The sequence below is a fragment of the Coregonus clupeaformis genome, unplaced genomic scaffold (genome assembly GCF_020615455.1).
Source record: "Coregonus clupeaformis isolate EN_2021a unplaced genomic scaffold, ASM2061545v1 scaf0657, whole genome shotgun sequence".
NCBI classification, from domain to species: Eukaryota; Metazoa; Chordata; class Actinopteri; order Salmoniformes; family Salmonidae; genus Coregonus; species Coregonus clupeaformis.
The window spans coordinates 137,722-157,496 of NW_025534112.1; the positions used below are offsets into that span (position 1 = coordinate 137,722).

Sequence of the window (19,775 nt, forward strand, 5' to 3'; positions counted from 1 at the left end):
GGGAAACAGGGGGACCAGGGAAACAAAGGAGGACCAGGGAAACACAGGAGGACCAGGGAAACACAGGAGGACCAGGGAAACACAGGAGGACCAGGGAAACAGGGGGACCAGGGAAACACTGGAGGACCAGGGAAACACAGGAGGACCAGGGAAACACAGGAGGACCAGGGAAACGCAGGAGGACCAGGGAAACGCAGGAGGACCAGGGAAACACAGGGGACCAGGGAAACACAGGGGGACCAGGGAAACACAGGGGGACCAGGGAAACACAGGGGGACCAGGGAAACACAGGAGGACCAGGGAAACACAGGAGGACCAGGGAAACACAGGGGGACCAGGGAAACACAGGGGGACCAGGGAAACACAGGAGGACCAGGGAAACACAGGGGGACCAGGGAAACACAGGGGGACCAGGGAAACACTGGCCTACAGCAACCAGGGCAGGGGATTCAGGACAGGCAGAGCTGTGACTGAGACCAGAGCAGCGCAGGGAGGATTGGGCTGGAAAGGGCAACGCTTCATGTCATAGATGTTGACTGTGAAGCCTCTTCTAAAGGTTGGGCTGGAAAGGGCAACGCTTCATGTCATAGATGTTGACTATGAAGCCTCTTCTAAAGGTTGGGCTGGAAATGGCAACGCTTCATGTCATAGAGGTTGACTGTGAAGCCTCTTCTAAAGGTTGGGCTGGAAATGGCAACGCTTCATGTCATAGCTGTTGACTGTGAAGCCTCTTCTAAAGGTTTAGGATATGACGGTTGATGATTGAGTAGACGGCTTATTTTAAATGAGTTTGGATGAATACAAACTCAGAAAGCAGGGTTTGAGGCAACATGATGAATTATTGTATTTTTTTTATTTTTCTTTACATGGCAAAAAGGGAACAGTACATCAAGGCATAGCTCTGTAAGAGCCTTCAATTGTAGCGTCCTTCGGCAAAACAAAACACCTTCAGGCAACATGCAACTGTCCCTTGGCTCTCTGGTAGAGCTGGTGTTGCCCAACTGTCCTGTCCCCAGAACAATCACTTTCATCGGGAGGCAAGGTGACTTGGCCTGGGGTGTGCGTGGGTTGGCGTCCCAAACTAGCGGTAAGTCAATTATTACAGGTGGACAAAATGTGATACTGAAGATTTCACAAAAACGATTTAAAATATACTCTTCCTTGATCTAATGGCACATCATCTTTCTCAGAATCGTGAATGTCATATTCCTGGAAATGCAAGGGAAGTCATTAAATGACCAAGATAATAGCTGAACATCTTTCTGAAGGATACCATGTATCCTTGGTGACAGTCTCAAAATAGTTATATTTAGATGAGAAAGAAACCATTTTTACCATTTCATCCACTGGCCTTCACTGAAAATAGTTAACTGAATACGAATTGTGTGTCCCCGATCAGCAGTCATCCGTCCATAGATCAGGTCTGTGGAACAGCTTCCAATTGGCTCATCCATCCCCCTCCTCTCCCCTGGAACTATTCCCCAGGTCGTTGCTGTAAATGAGGACGTGTTCTCAGCAACTTAACTGGTCAAATAAGGGTCAAATAAAAATACAGCAATGTGTTTCAACCAAAAAAAAACATTTTATTTGTACAAAGACATTTCTAACCATAGACATTCTGCAGCGTGTTGTGTTCTACTTGGGTCCCAGCATCTCATGTGGCTTGACCCACGCGTCAAACTCTTCTGCTGTCAGGTATCCTAGCTTGATAGCAGTTTCCTTCAGGTTTCCTCCCTCTTTGTGGGCTGTCTTGGCAATCTTAGCAGCTTTGTCGTAACCTATTGAGAAGATAGAGGGAAGGGATTCAATTCAGACCGATGACAAACCACCACCTTCTACTTCCTCAACTACAGTGAGGGGAAAAAAGTATTTGATCCCCTGCTGATTTTGTACGTTTGCCCACTGACAAAGACATGATCAGTCTATAATTTTAATGGTAGGTTTATTAGAACAGTGAGAGACAGAATAACAACAAAAAAATGCAGAAAAACGCATGTCAAAAATGTTAATGCCAACTCCTGTTAACCACTGTGACTGACGGGGGGGGGGAGGGGGGATCTCACTAACTCCTGTTAACCACTGACTGACGGGGGGATCTCACTAACTCCTGTTAACCACTGTGACTGATGGGGGAGGGGGGGATCTCACTAACTCCTGTTAACCACTGTGACTGACGGGGGAGGGGGGATCTCACTAACTCCTGTTAACCACTGTGACTGACGGGGGAGGGGGGATCTCACTAACTCCTGTTAACCACTGTGACTGACGGGGGGGATCTCACTAACTCCTGTTAACCACTGTGACTGATGGGGGAGGGGGGATCTCACTAACTCCTGTTAACCACTGTGACTGACGGGGGGGGGGGGGGATCTCACTAACTCCTGTTAACCACTGTGACTGACGGGGGGGATCTCACTAACTCCTGTTAACCACTGTGACTGACGGGGGATCTCACTAACTCCTGTTAACCACTGTGACTGACGGGACAGGACGGGGGGGGAATCTCACTGGGCAGGTCAAAAGTAGAGCACTACATAGGGAATAGGGTGACATTTCAGACACCTTGGCCCTCCTTACCAAAGGCACTGAGCTGGAACTATGATGAATTAAGGTGATGATGTAAATGTAATGAATCCACAACACCATTTATCACAACACTGAACACTGACATTTATTTAGTGTTCTCTAAAAGCACTGACTGGCTGCTGCTATCAGTGTTTTAATGCCCAAGTCAATGTTAGTTAATGGATTGTGTAGAAGCAGTGAAGGGTTTAAACAGACTCACTGTGCTGTAGAGCAAAACATCTCATTTCCAATCCTCACATTACAGTCTGGGGAATGTCAGCACTGCTGAATTTGGGACTGTAAGTTACTGCCCTCTAGTGGTTAGATGTGGTTACAAGCGAAAGACAGATCGATAACCTGTTGATTTCTCCTGCAGTTGTATTCTGCACAAAAACACTGCTGGAGCAAATCAACAGTGTGCAGGTATCTAGATCTCTTTCATGACTTGACTTCTTGTCCCCTGCACTTGCAGGTCCCTGTATGTCCATACGGGGGGCGGCGCACAATTGGCCCAGCGTCGTCCGGGTTTGGCCGGGGTAGGCCGTCATTGTAAATAAGAATTTGTTCTTAACAGACTTGCCTAGTTAAATAAAGGTTAAATAAAAAAAAAAATAAACCTTTGAAGCAGATTCAGTGCTACAACACATACCTATGTGTGGGTTGAGGGCGGTGACCAGCATCAAGGACTCGTTCATGAGTTTGTTGATCCTGTCGATGTTAGCTTCAATGCCCACCACACAGTTATCAGTGAAGGAGACGGAGGCGTCCCCCAGCAGCCTGGCTGAGTTCAACACGTTCTTTATCTGGAAGGAGGAGAGAGGACGAGTTAAAGTATGACTGAGGCGTCCCCCAGCAGCCTGGCTGAGTTCAACACGTTCTTTATCTGGAAGGAGGAGAGAGGACGAGTTAAAGTATGACTGAGGCGTCCCCCAGCAGCCTGGCTGAGTTCAACACGTTCTTTATCTGGGAGGAGGAGAGAGGACGAGTTAAAGTATGACTGAGGCGTCCCCCAGCAGCCTGGCTGAGTTCAACACGTTCTTTATCTGGGAGGAGGAGAGAGGACGAGTTAAAGTATGACTGAGGCGTCCCCCAGCAGCCTGGCTGAGTTCAACACGTTCTTTATCTGGGAGGAGGAGAGAGGACGAGTTAAAGTATGACTGAGGCGTCCCCCAGCAGCCTGGCTGAGTTCAACACGTTCTTTATCTGGGAGGAGGAGAGAGGACGAGTTAAAGTATGACTGAGGCGTCCCCCAGCAGCCTGGCTGAGTTCAACACGTTCTTTATCTGGGAGGAGGAGAGAGGACGAGTTAAAGTATGACTGAGGCGTCCCCCAGCAGCCTGGCTGAGTTCAACACGTTCTTTATCTGGGAGGAGGAGAGAGGACGAGTTAAAGTATGACTGAGGCGTCCCCCAGCAGCCTGGCTGAGTTCAACACGTTCTTTATCTGGGAGGAGGAGAGAGGACGAGTTAAAGTATGACTGAGGGGTCCCCCAGCAGCCTGGCTGAGTTCAACACGTTCTTTATCTGGGAGGAGGAGAGAGGACGAGTTAAAGTATGACTGAGGGGTCCCCCAGCAGCCTGGCTGAGTTCAACACGTTCTTTATCTGGGAGGAGGAGAGAGGACGAGTTAAAGTATGACTGAGGCGTCCCCCAGCAGCCTGGCTGAGTTCAACACGTTCTTTATCTGGGAGGAGGAGAGAGGACGAGTTAAAGTATGACTGAGGCGTCCCCCAGCAGCCTGGCTGAGTTCAACACGTTCTTTATCTGGGAGGAGGAGAGAGGACGAGTTAAAGTATGACTGAGGCGTCCCCCAGCAGCCTGGCTGAGTTCAACACGTTCTTTATCTGGGAGGAGGAGAGAGGACGAGTTAAAGTATGACTGAGGCGTCCCCCAGCAGCCTGGCTGAGTTCAACACGTTCTTTATCTGGGAGGAGGAGAGAGGACGAGTTAAAGTATGACTGAGGGGTCCCCCAGCAGCCTGGCTGAGTTCAACACGTTCTTTATCTGGGAGGAGGAGAGAGGACGAGTTAAAGTATGACTGAGGCGTCCCCCAGCAGCCTGGCTGAGTTCAACACGTTCTTTATCTGGGAGGAGGAGAGAGGACGAGTTAAAGTATGACTGAGGCGTCCCCCAGCAGCCTGGCTGAGTTCAACACCATGTTAATCTGTGAGGACGGGAGAGGGGAGGAGTTACGATTATGACCCAACTACCTGCCAACTAGCCTGGTCACAGATCTGTTTGTACGGTCTTGGGAACAGATCTGGGACCAGGCTTCCCGACAACCACCTACTTGCTGACCAAACAGGATGTGTTGCAAAATACATTTACTCACTGATTCAATCTCATTTCATCCAAACTGCCTGCAGGTGTCTGCGGAGCCCGCCGCTAAAATTGTTATATATTTTATATGCTTGATGCGCTGCAAGTCTCCTGTTAACCACTGACGGGGAGGGGAGCATCTCAGTCAAGTCCCGCCTCTCCCATCTAATCATTGTTTTATACCAGTGCTGGGAAAAATACCCAATTGTCATACTTGAGTAAAAGTATAAATCAAATCAAATGTAAATGTGTCACATGCGCTGAATACAGCAGGTGTAGGTATACCTTAGAGAAATGCTGACTGACAAGCCAATTTTTTTTAAAATTACAAATCACAAAAAAAAAATATAATAATAATAATAATTAAAGAGCAGCAGTAAAATAACAGTAGGGAGGCTATATACAGGGGGTACCGGTACAGAGTCAATGGGAAATAACAGTAGGGAGGCTATATACAGGGGGTACCGGTACAGAGTCAATGGGAAATAACAGTAGGGAGGCTATATACAGGGGGTACCGGTACAGAGTCAATGGGAAATAACAGTAGGGAGGCTATATACAGGGGGTACCGGTACAGAGTCAATGGGAAATAACAGTAGGGAGGATATATACAGGGGGGTACGGTACCGAGTCAATGGGAAATAACAGTAGGGAGGCTATATACAGGGGGTACCGGTACAGAGTCAATGGGAAATAACAGTAGGGGAGGCTATATACAGGGGGGTACCGGTACAGAGTCAATGGGAAATAACAGTAGGGAGGCTATATACAGGGGGTACCGGTACAGAGTCAATGGGAAATAACAGTAGGGAGGCTATATACAGGGGGTACCGGTACAGAGTCAATGGGAAATAACAGTAGGGAGGCTATATACAGGGGGTACCGGTACAGAGTCAATGGGAAATAACAGTAGGGAGGCTATATACAGGGGGTACGGTACAGAGTCAATGGGAAATAACAGTAGGGAGGCTATATACAGGGGGTACCGGTACAGAGTCAATGGGAAATAACAGTAGGGAGGCTATATACAGGGGGTACCCGGTACAGAGTCAATGGGAAATAACAGTAGGGGAGGCTATATACAGGGGGTACCGGTACAGAGTCAATGGGAAATAACAGTAGGGAGGCTATATACAGGGGGTACCCGGTACAGAGTCAATGGGAAATAACAGTAGGGAGGCTATATACAGGGGGTACCGGTACAGAGTCAATGGGAAATAACAGTAGGGAGGCTATATACAGGGGGTACCGGTACAGAGTCAATGGGAAATAACAGTAGGGAGGCTATATACAGGGGGTACCGGTACAGAGTCAATGGGAAATAACAGTAGGGAGGCTATATACAGGGGGGTACCGGTACAGAGTCAATGGGAAATAACAGTAGGGAGGCTATATACAGGGGGTACCGGTACAGAGTCAATGGGAAATAACAGTAGGGAGGCTATATACAGGGGGTGCACGGTACAGAGTCAATGGGAAATAACAGTAGGGAGGCTATATACAGGGGGTACCGGTACAGAGTCAATGGGAAATAACAGTAGGGAGGCTATATACAGGGGGTACCGGTACAGAGTCAATGGGAAATAACAGTAGGGAGGCTATATACAGGGGGGTACACGGTACAGAGTCAATGGGAAATAACAGTAGGGAGGCTATATACAGGGGGGTACCGGTACAGAGTCAATGGGAAATAACAGTAGGGAGGCTATATACAGGGGGTACCGGTACAGAGTCAATGGGAAATAACAGTAGGGAGGCTATATACAGGGGGTACCGGTACAGAGTCAATGGGAAATAACAGTAGGGAGGCTATATACAGGGGGTACCGGTACAGAGTCAATGGGAAATAACAGTAGGGAGGCTATATACAGGGGGTACGGTACAGAGTCAATGGGAAATAACAGTAGGGAGGCTATATACAGGGGGGTACCGGTACAGAGTCAATGGGAAATAACAGTAGGGAGGCTATATACAGGGGGTACGGTACAGAGTCAATGGGAAATAACAGTAGGGAGGCTATATACAGGGGGTACCGGTACAGAGTCAATGGGAAATAACAGTAGGGAGGCTATATACAGGGGGTACCGGTACAGAGTCAATGGGAAATAACAGTAGGGAGGCTATATACAGGGGGTACGGTACAGAGTCAATGGGAAATAACAGTAGGGAGGCTATATACAGGGGGTACCCGGTACAGAGTCAATGGGAAATAACAGTAGGGAGGCTATATACAGGGGGTACCGGTACAGAGTCAATGGGAAATAACAGTAGGGAGGCTATATACAGGGGGTACCGGTACAGAGTCAATGGGAAATAACAGTAGGGAGGCTATATACAGGGGGGTACCGGTACAGAGTCAATGGGAAATAACAGTAGGGAGGCTATATACAGGGGGTACCGGTACAGAGTCAATGGGAAATAACAGTAGGGAGGCTATATACAGGGGGTACCGGCACAGAGTCAATGGGAAATAACAGTAGGGAGGCTATATACAGGGGGTACCGGTACAGAGTCAATGGGAAATAACAGTAGGGAGGCTATATACAGGGGGTACCCGGTACAGAGTCAATGGGAAATAACAGTAGGGAGGCTATATACAGGGGGTACCCGGTACAGAGTCAATGGGAAATAACAGTAGGGAGGCTATATACAGGGGGTACCGGTACAGAGTCAATGGGGAAATAACAGTAGGGAGGCTATATACAGGGGGTACCGGTACAGAGTCAATGGGAAATAACAGTAGGGAGGCTATATACAGGGGGTACCGGTACAGAGTCAATGGGAAATAACAGTAGGGAGGATATATACAGGGGGTACCGGTACAGAGTCAATGGGAAATAACAGTAGGGAGGCTATATACAGGGGGGTACCCGGTACAGAGTCAATGGGAAATAACAGTAGGGAGGCTATATACAGGGGGTACCGGTACAGAGTCAATGGGAAATAACAGTAGGGAGGCTATATACAGGGGGGACCCGGTACAGAGTCAATGGGAAATAACAGTAGGGAGGCTATATACAGGGGGTACCGGTACAGAGTCAATGGGAAATAACAGTAGGGAGGCTATATACAGGGGGGTACCGGTACAGAGTCAATGGGAAATAACAGTAGGGAGGCTATATACAGGGGTACCGGTACAGAGTCAATGGGAAATAACAGTAGGGAGGCTATATACAGGGGGTACCGGTACAGAGTCAATGGGAAATAACAGTAGGGAGGCTATATACAGGGGGTACCGGTACAGAGTCAATGGGAAATAACAGTAGGGAGGCTATATACAGGGGGTACCGGTACAGAGTCAATGGGAAATAACAGTAGGGAGGCTATATACAGGGGGTACCGGTACAGAGTCAATGGGAAATAACAGTAGGGAGGCTATATACAGGGGGTACCGTACAGAGTCAATGGGAAATAACAGTAGGGAGGCTATATACAGGGGGGTACCGGTACAGAGTCAATGGGAAATAACAGTAGGGAGGCTATATACAGGGGGTACCGGTACAGAGTCAATGGGAAATAACAGTAGGGAGGCTATATACAGGGGGTACCGGTACAGAGTCAATGGGAAATAACAGTAGGGAGGCTATATACAGGGGGTACCGGTACAGAGTCAATGGGAAATAACAGTAGGGAGGCTATATACAGGGGGTACCGGTACAGAGTCGATGGGAAATAACAGTAGGGAGGCTATATACAGGGGGTACCGGTACAGAGTCAATGGGAAATAACAGTAGGGAGGCTATATACAGGGGGTACCGGTACAGAGTCAATGGGAAATAACAGTAGGGAGGCTATATACAGGGGGTACCGGTACAGAGTCAATGGGAAATAACAGTAGGGAGGCTATATACAGGGGGGTACCGGTACAGAGTCAATGGGAAATAACAGTAGGGAGGCTATATACAGGGGGTACCCGGTACAGAGTCAATGGGAAATAACAGTAGGGGAGGCTATATACAGGGGGTACCGGTACAGAGTCAATGGGAAATAACAGTAGGGAGGCTATATACAGGGGGTACCGGTACAGAGTCAATGGGAAATAACAGTAGGGAGGCTATATACAGGGGGTACCGGTACAGAGTCAATGGGAAATAACAGTAGGGAGGCTATATACAGGGGTACCGGTACAGAGTCAATGGGAAATAACAGTAGGGAGGCTATATACAGGGGGTACGGTACAGAGTCAATGGGAAATAACAGTAGGGAGGCTATATACAGGGGGGTACCGGTACAGAGTCAATGGGAAATAACAGTAGGGAGGCTATATACAGGGGTACCGGTACAGAGTCAATGGGAAATAACAGTAGGGAGGCTATATACAGGGGGTACGGTACAGAGTCAATGGGAAATAACAGTAGGGAGGCTATATACAGGGGGGTACCGGAACAGAGTCAATGGGAAATAACAGTAGGAGGCTATATACAGGGGGTACCGGTACAGAGTCAATGGGAAATAACAGTAGGGAGGCTATATACAGGGGGTACCGGAACAGAGTCAATGTGAAATAACAGTAGGAAGGCTATATACAGGGGGTACCGGTACAGAGTCAATGGGAAATAACAGTAGGGAGGCTATATACAGGGGGTACCGGTACAGAGTCAATGGGAAATAACAGTAGGGAGGCTATATACAGGGGGTACCGGTACAGAGTCAATGGGAAATAACAGTAGGGAGGCTATATACAGGGGGTACCGGTACTGAGTCAATGTGAAATAACAGTAGGGAGGCTATATACAGGGGGTACCGGTACGGAGTCAATGTGAAATAACAGTAGGGAGGCTATATACAGGGGGTACCGGTACAGAGTCAATGTGAAATAACAGTAGGGAGGCTATATACAGGGGGTACCGGTACTGAGTCAATGTGAAATAACAGTAGGGAGGCTATATACAGGGGGTACCGGTACAGAGTCAATGTGCCGGGGGCACCGGCTAGTTGAGGTAGTTGAGGTAATATGTACATGTGGGTAGAGTTAAAGTGACTATGCAAAGATAATAAACAGAGAGTAGGAGCAGTGTAAAGAGGGGGTGGGGGGGCAATACAAATAGTCTGGGTTGCCATTTGATTAGATGTTCAGGAGTCTCATGGCTTGGGGGTAGAAGCTGTTTAGAAGCCTCTTGGACCTAGACTTGGCACTCCGGTACCGCTTGCCATGCGGTAGCAGAGAGAACACTCTATGACTAGGGTGGTTGGAGCCTTTGACCATATTTAGGGCCTTCCTCTGACACTGCCTGGTATAGAGGTCCTGGATGGCAGGAAGCTTGGCCCCAGTGATGTACTGGGCCGTACGCACTACCCTCTGTAGTGCCTTGCGGTCGGAGGCTGAGCAGTTGCCATACCAGGCGGTGATGCAACCAGTCAGGATGCTCTCTGGTTGCACATTTAACATGCTGGTAACCGAGTCACTGGTGCTTCCTGCTTTAGTTTTTGCTTATAAGCAGGAATCAGCAGGATATAATTATGGTTAGATTTTCCAAATGGAGGGCGAGGGAGAGCTTTGTACGCGTCTCTGTGTGTGGAGTAAAGGTGGTCTAGAGTTTTCTTTCCTCTGGTTGCACATTTAACATGCTGGTAGAAATTAGGTAGAACGGATTTAAGTTTCCCTGCATTAAAGTCCCCGGCCACTAGGAGCGCTGCATCTGGATGAGCGTTTTCCTGTTTGCTTATGGCCTTATACAGCTCATTGAGTGCAATCTTAGTTCCAGCATCGGTTTGTGGTGGTAAATAGACAGCTACGAAGAATATAGATGAAAACTCTCTTGGTAGATAGTGTGGTCTATAGTTTATCATGAGATACTTCCTTAAATATCGTGCACCACCTGTTGTTTACAAATATATACAGACCGCCACCCCTTGTCTTACCAGAGGCTGCTGTTCTATCCTACCAATAGTGTATAACCCACCAGCTGTATGTTATCCATGTCTTCGTTCAGCCACGACTCGGTGAAACATAAAATATTACAGTTTTTAATGTCCCGTTGGTAGGATATACGTGCCTGTAGTTCGTCCACTTTATTATCAGGCGATTGTAAGTTGGCCAATAGTATCGATGGCAAAGGCAGATTAGCCACTGGTCGCCGGCTCCTTACCAGGCACCCCGATCTCCTTCCGCCATATCTCCTTTTCTTTCTACTGAATGACGGGGATGAGGGCCCTGTCGGGTGTCTGGAGCAAATCCCTCTCGTCCGACTCATTAAAGAACAATTATTAGTCCAGTTCAAGGTGAGTAGTCGCTGTTCTGAAACCGTCTACGTGCTCGTAGTCTCCACCAGGGTCTTGGAACTGAATGCAGTTCGGCGTCGTAACCGACTTCAGTGGGCAAATGCTCACCTTCGATGGCCACTGGCACACTGGAGAAGTGTGCTCATCACGGATGAATCCCGGTTTCAACTGTACTGGGCAGATGGCAGACGGCGTGTATAGAGTTGTGTGGGCGAGCGTTTGCTGATGTCAACGTTGTGAACAGAGTGCCCCATGGTGGCGGTGGGGTTATGGTATGGGCAGGCATAAGCTACGGACAACGAACACAATTGCATTTTATCGATGGCAAAACTGGCCTATTAGTATTGTCTTAGTTGATGGTAATATCAGTTCTTACCATCATTGGCTTGAAGACGTTAAGCTCAAAGTGTCCGTTGCTGCCTCCGATGGTCACAGCCACGTTGTTTCCCATAACCTGGGCTGCTACCATGGTCATGGCCTCGCACTGGGTGGGGTTAACTTTCCCTGGAAGATATACGTTCAAATACATATTAGTTAAAACCCCATGGTTAAAACACATCTTAGTTAAAACCCCATGGTTAAAACACATCTTAGTTAAAACCCCATGGTTAAAACACATCTTAGTTAAAACCCCATGGTTAAAACACATCTTAGTTAAAACCCCATGGTTAAAACACACACACACACACACACATAAGTCAACATTCCAAGGTAGGACATTACACACTAGCTCAAATCACAACCGGTTTGAAATCCTACAACAATAGAGCTGTGCAGAGGTCAACAACACTCCTTCTGAGGGGAGGGTAAACACTGGACAGCACAGCACAGCTTTCAAGGCTCTCAAAAATGCCAAGTCTGTCTTCAGTAGAAACGTGTGTAATAATTCCATGAGCACAATCACTTCCTGTCATGAGCATAGGTTCCTTACCCTTTCAAAACAGCCAGAAGTACGTCAACATGTTATTGTTGCAGGTCCCTGAATAAAGGCAGGTTGTGGGTAGCTAGATAGTCTCTATACCATGTCTTGCTGAAGTAGAGGTCAAGGAGCAGGAAGAAGAAAAGGCCTGGACAGAAATAAGCCCTGAAACCTGACCCGGCCTAGATGGACGATTCAGAACAGCTGGGAGTTACGTGGGATCATGCAGCTCTGTTCCACTTAGCGAATGCAAAACCACTGGGACACATACAGTGGGGAGAACAAGTATTTGATACACTGCCGATTTTGAAAAAAAAAAAGAGCAAATTAATTACTTAAAAATCATACAATGTGATTTTCTGGATTTTTGTTTTAGATTCCGTCTCTCACAGTTGAAGTGTACCTATGATTAAAAATTACAGACCTCTACATGCTTTGTAAGTAGGAAAACCTGCAAAATCGGCAGTGTATCAAATACTTGTTCTCCCCACTGTAGCTAGAAGAACACAATAACTTGGGTACTATGCCTTCTACGGCATGTCCAAATACTGGTCACTCTTTCAGAGATCTCCTTCACTCCTTTCCTACTGACAGTGAACTATATTGTGTTATGCTTGACAACTATGGTGAAAACCAGACTATGGAAACTCACCAGGCATGATGCTGCTACCAGGCTCGTTCTCAGGCAGACATAGTTCTCCTAGGCCAGAGTCGGGCCCAAACCCTAACCCCTAACCCTAACCTACTTACCAGGCATGATGCTGCTACCAGGCTCGTTCTCAGGCAGACAGAGTTCTCCCAGGCCAGAGCGGGGCCCGGACCCCAGGAAGCGGATATCATTGGCGATCTTCATCATACTGACGGCCACCGTGTTCAACGCTCCGCTCAGCTCCACCAGAGCATCGTGGGCCGCCAGAGCCTCAAACTTGTTGGGAGCCGTCACGAAAGGCAGACCTGGAGACAGGTTATGACATCATGTAGACAGGTCTTGATAACAATAGAACATTAAAGGCTGACAGTGTATGTAATGTATGACTTATGATAACAGCTGGGAGGGAGAACTGTAGCCACAACAACACAATTCGAACCCTATGACACAACCAAGTGACTTGGTGTACAGAGAAAACAGGAGAGGACCTAGTACAGAGCCCTGGGGGACACCAGTAGTGAGACATTAAAGAGGACCTAGTACAGAGTCCTGGGGGACACCAGTAGTGAGACATTAAAGAGGACCTAGTACCGAGCCCTGGGGGACACCAGTAGTGAGACATTAAAGAGGACCTAGTACTGAGTCCTGGGGGACACAACATGGACCAGACATGACTATCATACCCATTATGAAACAGGGGGTGGGGGGGTGGGGGGGGGTAGCCTCCAGTACCTGTGAGAGAGGCGACAGTAGCTGCTACTTTCTCAGCGAAGCCGATGCGTGTGTTGAGGCCTGTTCCCACTGCAGTGCCCCCTGCTGCAAGCTCATATATTCTGGGCATGGCTGCCTTCACTCGCTCCATACTGTACTTTACCTGCTGCACGTACCCACTGAACTCCTGCAAAACGCAGAGAGACAGGACAGTTAGTGGACTGGTAGGAATACATTTCAAATAGCTCATATAGGACAGTTAGTGGACTGGTAGGAATACATTTCAAATAGCTCATATAGGACAGTTAGTGGACTGGTAGGAATACATTTCAAATAGCTCATATAGGACAGTTAGTGGACTGGTAGGAATACATTTCAAATAGCTCATATAGGACAGTTAGTGGACTGGTAGGGAATACATTTCAAATAGCTCATATAGGACAGTTAGTGGACTGGTAGGAATACATTTCAAATAGCTCATATAGGACAGTTAGTGGACTGGTAGGAATACATTTCAAATAGCTCATATAGGACAGTTAGTGGACTGGTAGGAATACATTTCAAATAGCTCATATAGGGCAGTTAGTGGACTGGTAGGAATACATTTCAAATAGCTCATATAGGACAGTTAGTGGACTGGTAGGAATACATTTCAAATAGCTCATATAGGACAGTTAGTGGACTGGTAGGAATACATTTCAAATAGCTCATATAGGACAGTTAGTGGACTGGTAGGAATACATTTCAAATAGCTCATATAGGACAGTTAGTGGACTGGTAGGAATACATTTCAAATAGCTCATATAGGGCAGTTAGTGGACTGGTAGGAATACATTTCAAATAGCTCATATAGGGCAGTTAGTGGACTGGTAGGAATACATTTCAAATAGCTCATATAGGGCAGTTAGTGGACTGGTAGGAATACATTTCAAATAGCTCATATAGGACAGTTAGTGGACTGGTAGGGATACATTTCAAATAGCTCATATAGGACAGTTAGTGGACTGGTAGGAATACATTTCAAATAGCTCATATAGGACAGTTAGTGGACTGGTAGGAACACATTTCAAATAGCTCATATAGGGCAGTTAGTGGACTGGTAGGAATACATTTCAAATAGCTCATATAGGACAGTTAGTGGACTGGTAGGAATACATTTCAAATAGCTCATATAGGACAGTTAGTGGACTGGTAGGGATACATTTCAAATAGCTCATATAGGACAGTTAGTGGACTGGTAGGAATACATTTCAAATAGCTCATATAGGACAGTTAGTGGACTGGTAGGAATACATTTCAAATAGCTCATATAGGACAGTTAGTGGACTGGTAGGAATACATTTCAAATAGCTCATATAGGGCAGTTAGTGGACTGGTAGGAATACATTTCAAATAGCTCATATAGGGCAGTTAGTGGACTGGTAGGAATACATTTCAAATAGCTCATATAGGACAGTTAGTGGACTGGTAGGAATACATTTCAAATAGCTCATATAGGACAGTTAGTGGACTGGTAGGGATACATTTCAAATAGCTCATATAGGACAGTTAGTGGACTGGTAGGAATACATTTCAAATAGCTCTATAGGACAGTTAGTGGACTGGTAGGAATACATTTCAAATAGCTCATATAGGACAGTTAGTGGACTGGTAGGAATACATTTCAAATAGCTCATATAGGGCAGTTAGTGGACTGGTAGGAATACATTTCAAATAGCTCATATAGGACAGTTAGTGGACTGGTAGGAATACATTTCAAATAGCTCATATAGGACAGTTAGTGGACTGGTAGGAATACATTTCAAATAGCTCATATAGGACAGTTAGTGGACTGGTAGGGAATACATTTCAAATAGCTCATATAGGACAGTTAGTGGACTGGTAGGAATACATTTCAAATAGCTCATATAGGGCAGTTAGTGGACTGGTAGGAATACATTTCAAATAGCTCATATAGGACAGTTAGTGGACTGGTAGGAATACATTTCAAATAGCTCATATAGGGCAGTTAGTGGACTGGTAGGAATACATTTCAAATAGCTCATATAGGACAGTTAGTGGACTGGTAGGAATACATTTCAAATAGCTCATATAGGACAGTTAGTGGACTGGTAGGAATACATTTCAAATAGCTCATATAGGGCAGTTAGTGGACTGGTAGGAATACATTTCAAATAGCTCATATAGGACAGTTAGTGGACTGGTAGGAATACATTTCAAATAGCTCATATAGGACAGTTAGTGGACTGGTAGGAATACATTTCAAATAGCTCATATAGGACAGTTAGTGGACTGGTAGGAATACATTTCAAATAGCTCATATAGGGCAGTTAGTGGACTGGTAGGAATACATTTCAAATAGCTCATATAGGACAGTTAGTGGACTGGTAGGAATACATTTCAAATAGCTCATATAGGACAGTTAGTGGACTGGTAGGAATACATTTCAAATAGCTCATATAGGACAGTTAGTGGACTGGTAGGAATACATTTCAAATAGCTCATATAGGACAGTTAGTGGACTGGTAGGAATACATTTCAAATAGCTCATATAGGACAGTTAGTGGACTGGTAGGAATACATTTCAAATAGCTCATATAGGGCAGTTAGTGGACTGGTAGGAATACATTTCAAATAGCTCATATAGGACAGTTAGTGGACTGGTAGGAATACATTTCAAATAGCTCATATAGGACAGTTAGTGGACTGGTAGGAATACATTTCAAATAGCTCATATAGGACAGTTAGTGGACTGGTAGGGAATACATTTCAAATAGCTCATATAGGACAGTTAGTGGACTGGTAGGAATACATTTCAAATAGCTCATATAGGGACAGTTAGTGGACTGGTAGGAATACATTTCAAATAGCTCATATAGGACAGTTAGTGGACTGGTAGGAATACATTTCAAATAGCTCATATAGGACAGTTAGTGGACTGGTAGGAATACATTTCAAATAGCTCATATAGGACAGTTAGTGGACTGGTAGGAATACATTTCAAATAGCTCATATAGGACAGTTAGTGGACTGGTAGGAATACATTTCAAATAAGCTCATATAGGACAGTTAGTGGACTGGTAGGAATACATTTCAAATAGCTCATATAGGACAGTTAGTGGACTGGTAGGAATACATTTCAAATAGCTCATATAGGGCAGTTAGTGGACTGGTAGGAATACATTTCAAATAGCTCATATAGGACAGTTAGTGGACTGGTAGGAATACATTTCAAATAGCTCATATAGGACAGTTAGTGGACTGGTAGGAATACATTTCAAATAGCTCATATAGGACAGTTAGTGGACTGGTAGGAATACATTTCAAATAGCTCATATAGGACAGTTAGTGGACTGGTAGGAATACATTTCAAATAGCTCATATAGGACAGTTAGTGGACTGGTAGGAATACATTTCAAATAGCTCATATAGGACAGTTAGTGGACTGGTAGGAATACATTTCAAATAGCTCATATAGGACAGTTAGTGGACTGGTAGGAATACATTTCAAATAGCTCATATAGGACAGTTAGTGGACTGGTAGGAATACATTTCAAATAGCTCATATAGGACAGTTAGTGGACTGGTAGGAATACATTTCAAATAGCTCATATAGGACAGTTAGTGGACTGGTAGGAATACATTTCAAATAGCTCATATAGGACAGTTAGTGGACTGGTAGGAATACATTTCAAATAGCTCATATAGGACAGTTAGTGGACTGGTAGGAATACATTTCAAATAGCTCATATAGGACAGTTAGTGGACTGGTAGGAATACATTTCAAATAGCTCATATAGGACAGTTAGTGGACTGGTAGGAATACATTTCAAATAGCTCATATAGGACAGTTAGTGGACTGGTAGGAATACATTTCAAATAGCTCATATAGGACAGTTAGTGGACTGGTAGGAATACATTTCAAATAGCTCATATAGGACAGTTAGTGGACTGGTAGGAATACATTTCAAATAGCTCATATAGGACAGTTAGTGGACTGGTAGGAATACATTTCAAATAGCTCATATAGGACAGTTAGTGGACTGGTAGGAATACATTTCAAATAGCTCATATAGGACAGTTAGTGGACTGGTAGGAATACATTTCAAATAGCTCATATAGGACAGTTAGTGGACTGGTAGGAATACATTTCAAATAGCTCATATAGGACAGTTAGTGGACTGGTAGGAATACATTTCAAATAGCTCATATAGGACAGTTAGTGGACTGGTAGGAATACATTTCAAATAGCTCATATAGGACAGTTAGTGGACTGGTAGGAATACATTTCAAATAGCTCATATAGGACAGTTAGTGGACTGGTAGGAATACATTTCAAATAGCTCATATAGGACAGTTAGTGGACTGGTAGGAATACATTTCAAATAGCTCATATAGGACAGTTAGTGGACTGGTAGGGAATACATTTCAAATAGCTCATATAGGACAGTTAGTGGACTGGTAGGAATACATTTCAAATAGCTCATATAGGACAGTTAGTGGACTGGTAGGAATACATTTCAAATAGCTCATATAGGACAGTTAGTGGACTGGTAGGAATACATTTCAAATAGCTCATATAGGACAGTTAGTGGACTGGTAGGAATACATTTCAAATAGCTCATATAGGACAGTTAGTGGACTGGTAGGAATACATTTCAAATAGCTCATATAGGACAGTTAGTGGACTGGTAGGAATCACATTTCAAATAGCTCATATAGGACAGTTAGTGGACTGGTAGGAATACATTTCAAATAGCTCATATAGGACAGTTAGTGGACTGGTAGGAATACATTTCAAATAGCTCATATAGGACAGTTAGTGGACTGGTAGGAATACATTTCAAATAGCTCATATAGGACAGTTAGTGGACTGGTAGGAATACATTTCAAATAGCTCATATAGGACAGTTAGTGGACTGGTAGGAATACATTTCAAATAGCTCATATAGGACAGTTAGTGGACTGGTAGAATACATTTCAAATAGCTCATATAGGACAGTTAGTGGACTGGTAGGAATACATTTCAAATAGCTCATATAGGACAGTTAGTGGACTGGTAGGAATACATTTCAAATAGCTCATATAGGACAGTTAGTGGACTGGTAGGAATACATTTCAAATAGCTCATATAGGACAGTTAGTGGACTGGTAGGAATACATTTCAAATAGCTCATATAGGACAGTTAGTGGACTGGTAGGAATACATTTCAAATAGCTCATATAGGACAGTTAGTGGACTGGTAGGGAATACATTTCAAATAGCTCATATGGGACAGTTAGTGGACTGGTAGGAATACATTTCAAATAGCTCATATAGGACAGTTAGTGGACTGGTAGGAATACATTTCAAATAGCTCATATAGGACAGTTAGTGGACTGGTAGGAATACATTTCAAATAGCTCATATAGGGCAGTTAGTGGACTGGTAGGAATACATTTCAAATAGCTCATATAGGACAGTTAGTGGACTGGTAGGGAATACATTTCAAATAGCTCATATAGGACAGTTAGTGGACTGGTAGGAATACATTTCAAATAGCTCATATAGGACAGTTAGTGGACTGGTAGGAATACATTTCAAATAGCTCATATAGGACAGTTAGTGGACTGGTAGGAATACATTTCAAATAGCTCATATAGGACAGTTAGTGGACTGGTAGGAATACATTTCAAATAGCTCATATAGGACAGTTAGTGGACTGGTAGGAATACATTTCAAATAGCTCATATAGGGCAGTTAGTGGACTGGTAGGAATACATTTCAAATAGCTCATATAGGACAGTTAGTGGACTGGTAGGAATACATTTCAAATAGCTCATATAGGACAGTTAGTGGACTGGTAGGAATACATTTCAAATAGCTCATATAGGACAGTTAGTGGACTGGTAGGAATACATTTCAAATAGCTCATATAGGACAGTTAGTGGACTGGTAGGAATACATTTCAAATAGCTCATATAGGACAGTTAGTGGACTGGTAGGAATACATTTCAAATAGCTCATATAGGACAGTTAGTGGACTGGTAGGAATACATTTCAAATAGCTCATATAGGACAGTTAGTGGACTGGTAGGAATACATTTCAAATAGCTCATATAGGGCAGTTAGTGGACTGGTAGGAATACATTTCAAATAGCTCATATAGGGCAGTTAGTGGACTGGTAGGAATACATTTCAAATAGCTCATATAGGACAGTTAGTGGACTGGTAGGAATACATTTCAAATAGCTCATATAGGGCAGTTAGTGGACTGGTAGGAATACATTTCAAATAGCTCATATAGGGCAGTTAGTGGACTGGTAGGAATACATTTCAAATAGCTCATATAGGGCAGTTAGTGGACTGGTAGGAATACATTTCAAATAGCTCATATAGGGCAGTTAGTGG

The 19,775-nt window shown here is 44.8% G+C and overlaps 1 protein-coding gene across 5 annotated transcripts in view; it reads right to left on the minus strand.

The window, feature by feature from the left end:
• Positions 1-834: 834 nt before the first annotated feature.
• The window catches only part of LOC123481015 (fumarate hydratase, mitochondrial-like), a 33,919-nt gene continuing 14,978 nt past the window's right edge, over positions 835-19,775 (minus strand). For 2 of the 5 annotated variants that reach the window (XM_045216268.1, XM_045216266.1), the window contains 5 exons: positions 13,406-13,571; positions 12,775-12,978; positions 11,482-11,609; positions 3,215-3,368; positions 835-1,778 (listed from right to left, as the gene is read on the minus strand). In XM_045216268.1, coding sequence (XP_045072203.1) covers positions 1,636-1,778; positions 3,215-3,368; positions 11,482-11,609; positions 12,775-12,978; positions 13,406-13,571 — 795 coding nt within the window. In that variant the 3' untranslated portion in view covers positions 835-1,635. Of the gene's footprint in view, positions 1,779-3,214; positions 3,369-3,435; positions 4,649-11,481; positions 11,610-12,774; positions 12,979-13,405; positions 13,572-19,775 lie in introns of those variants that run through there. The other 3 variants (XR_006658972.1, XM_045216267.1, XM_045216269.1) reach the window with 3 other exon arrangements.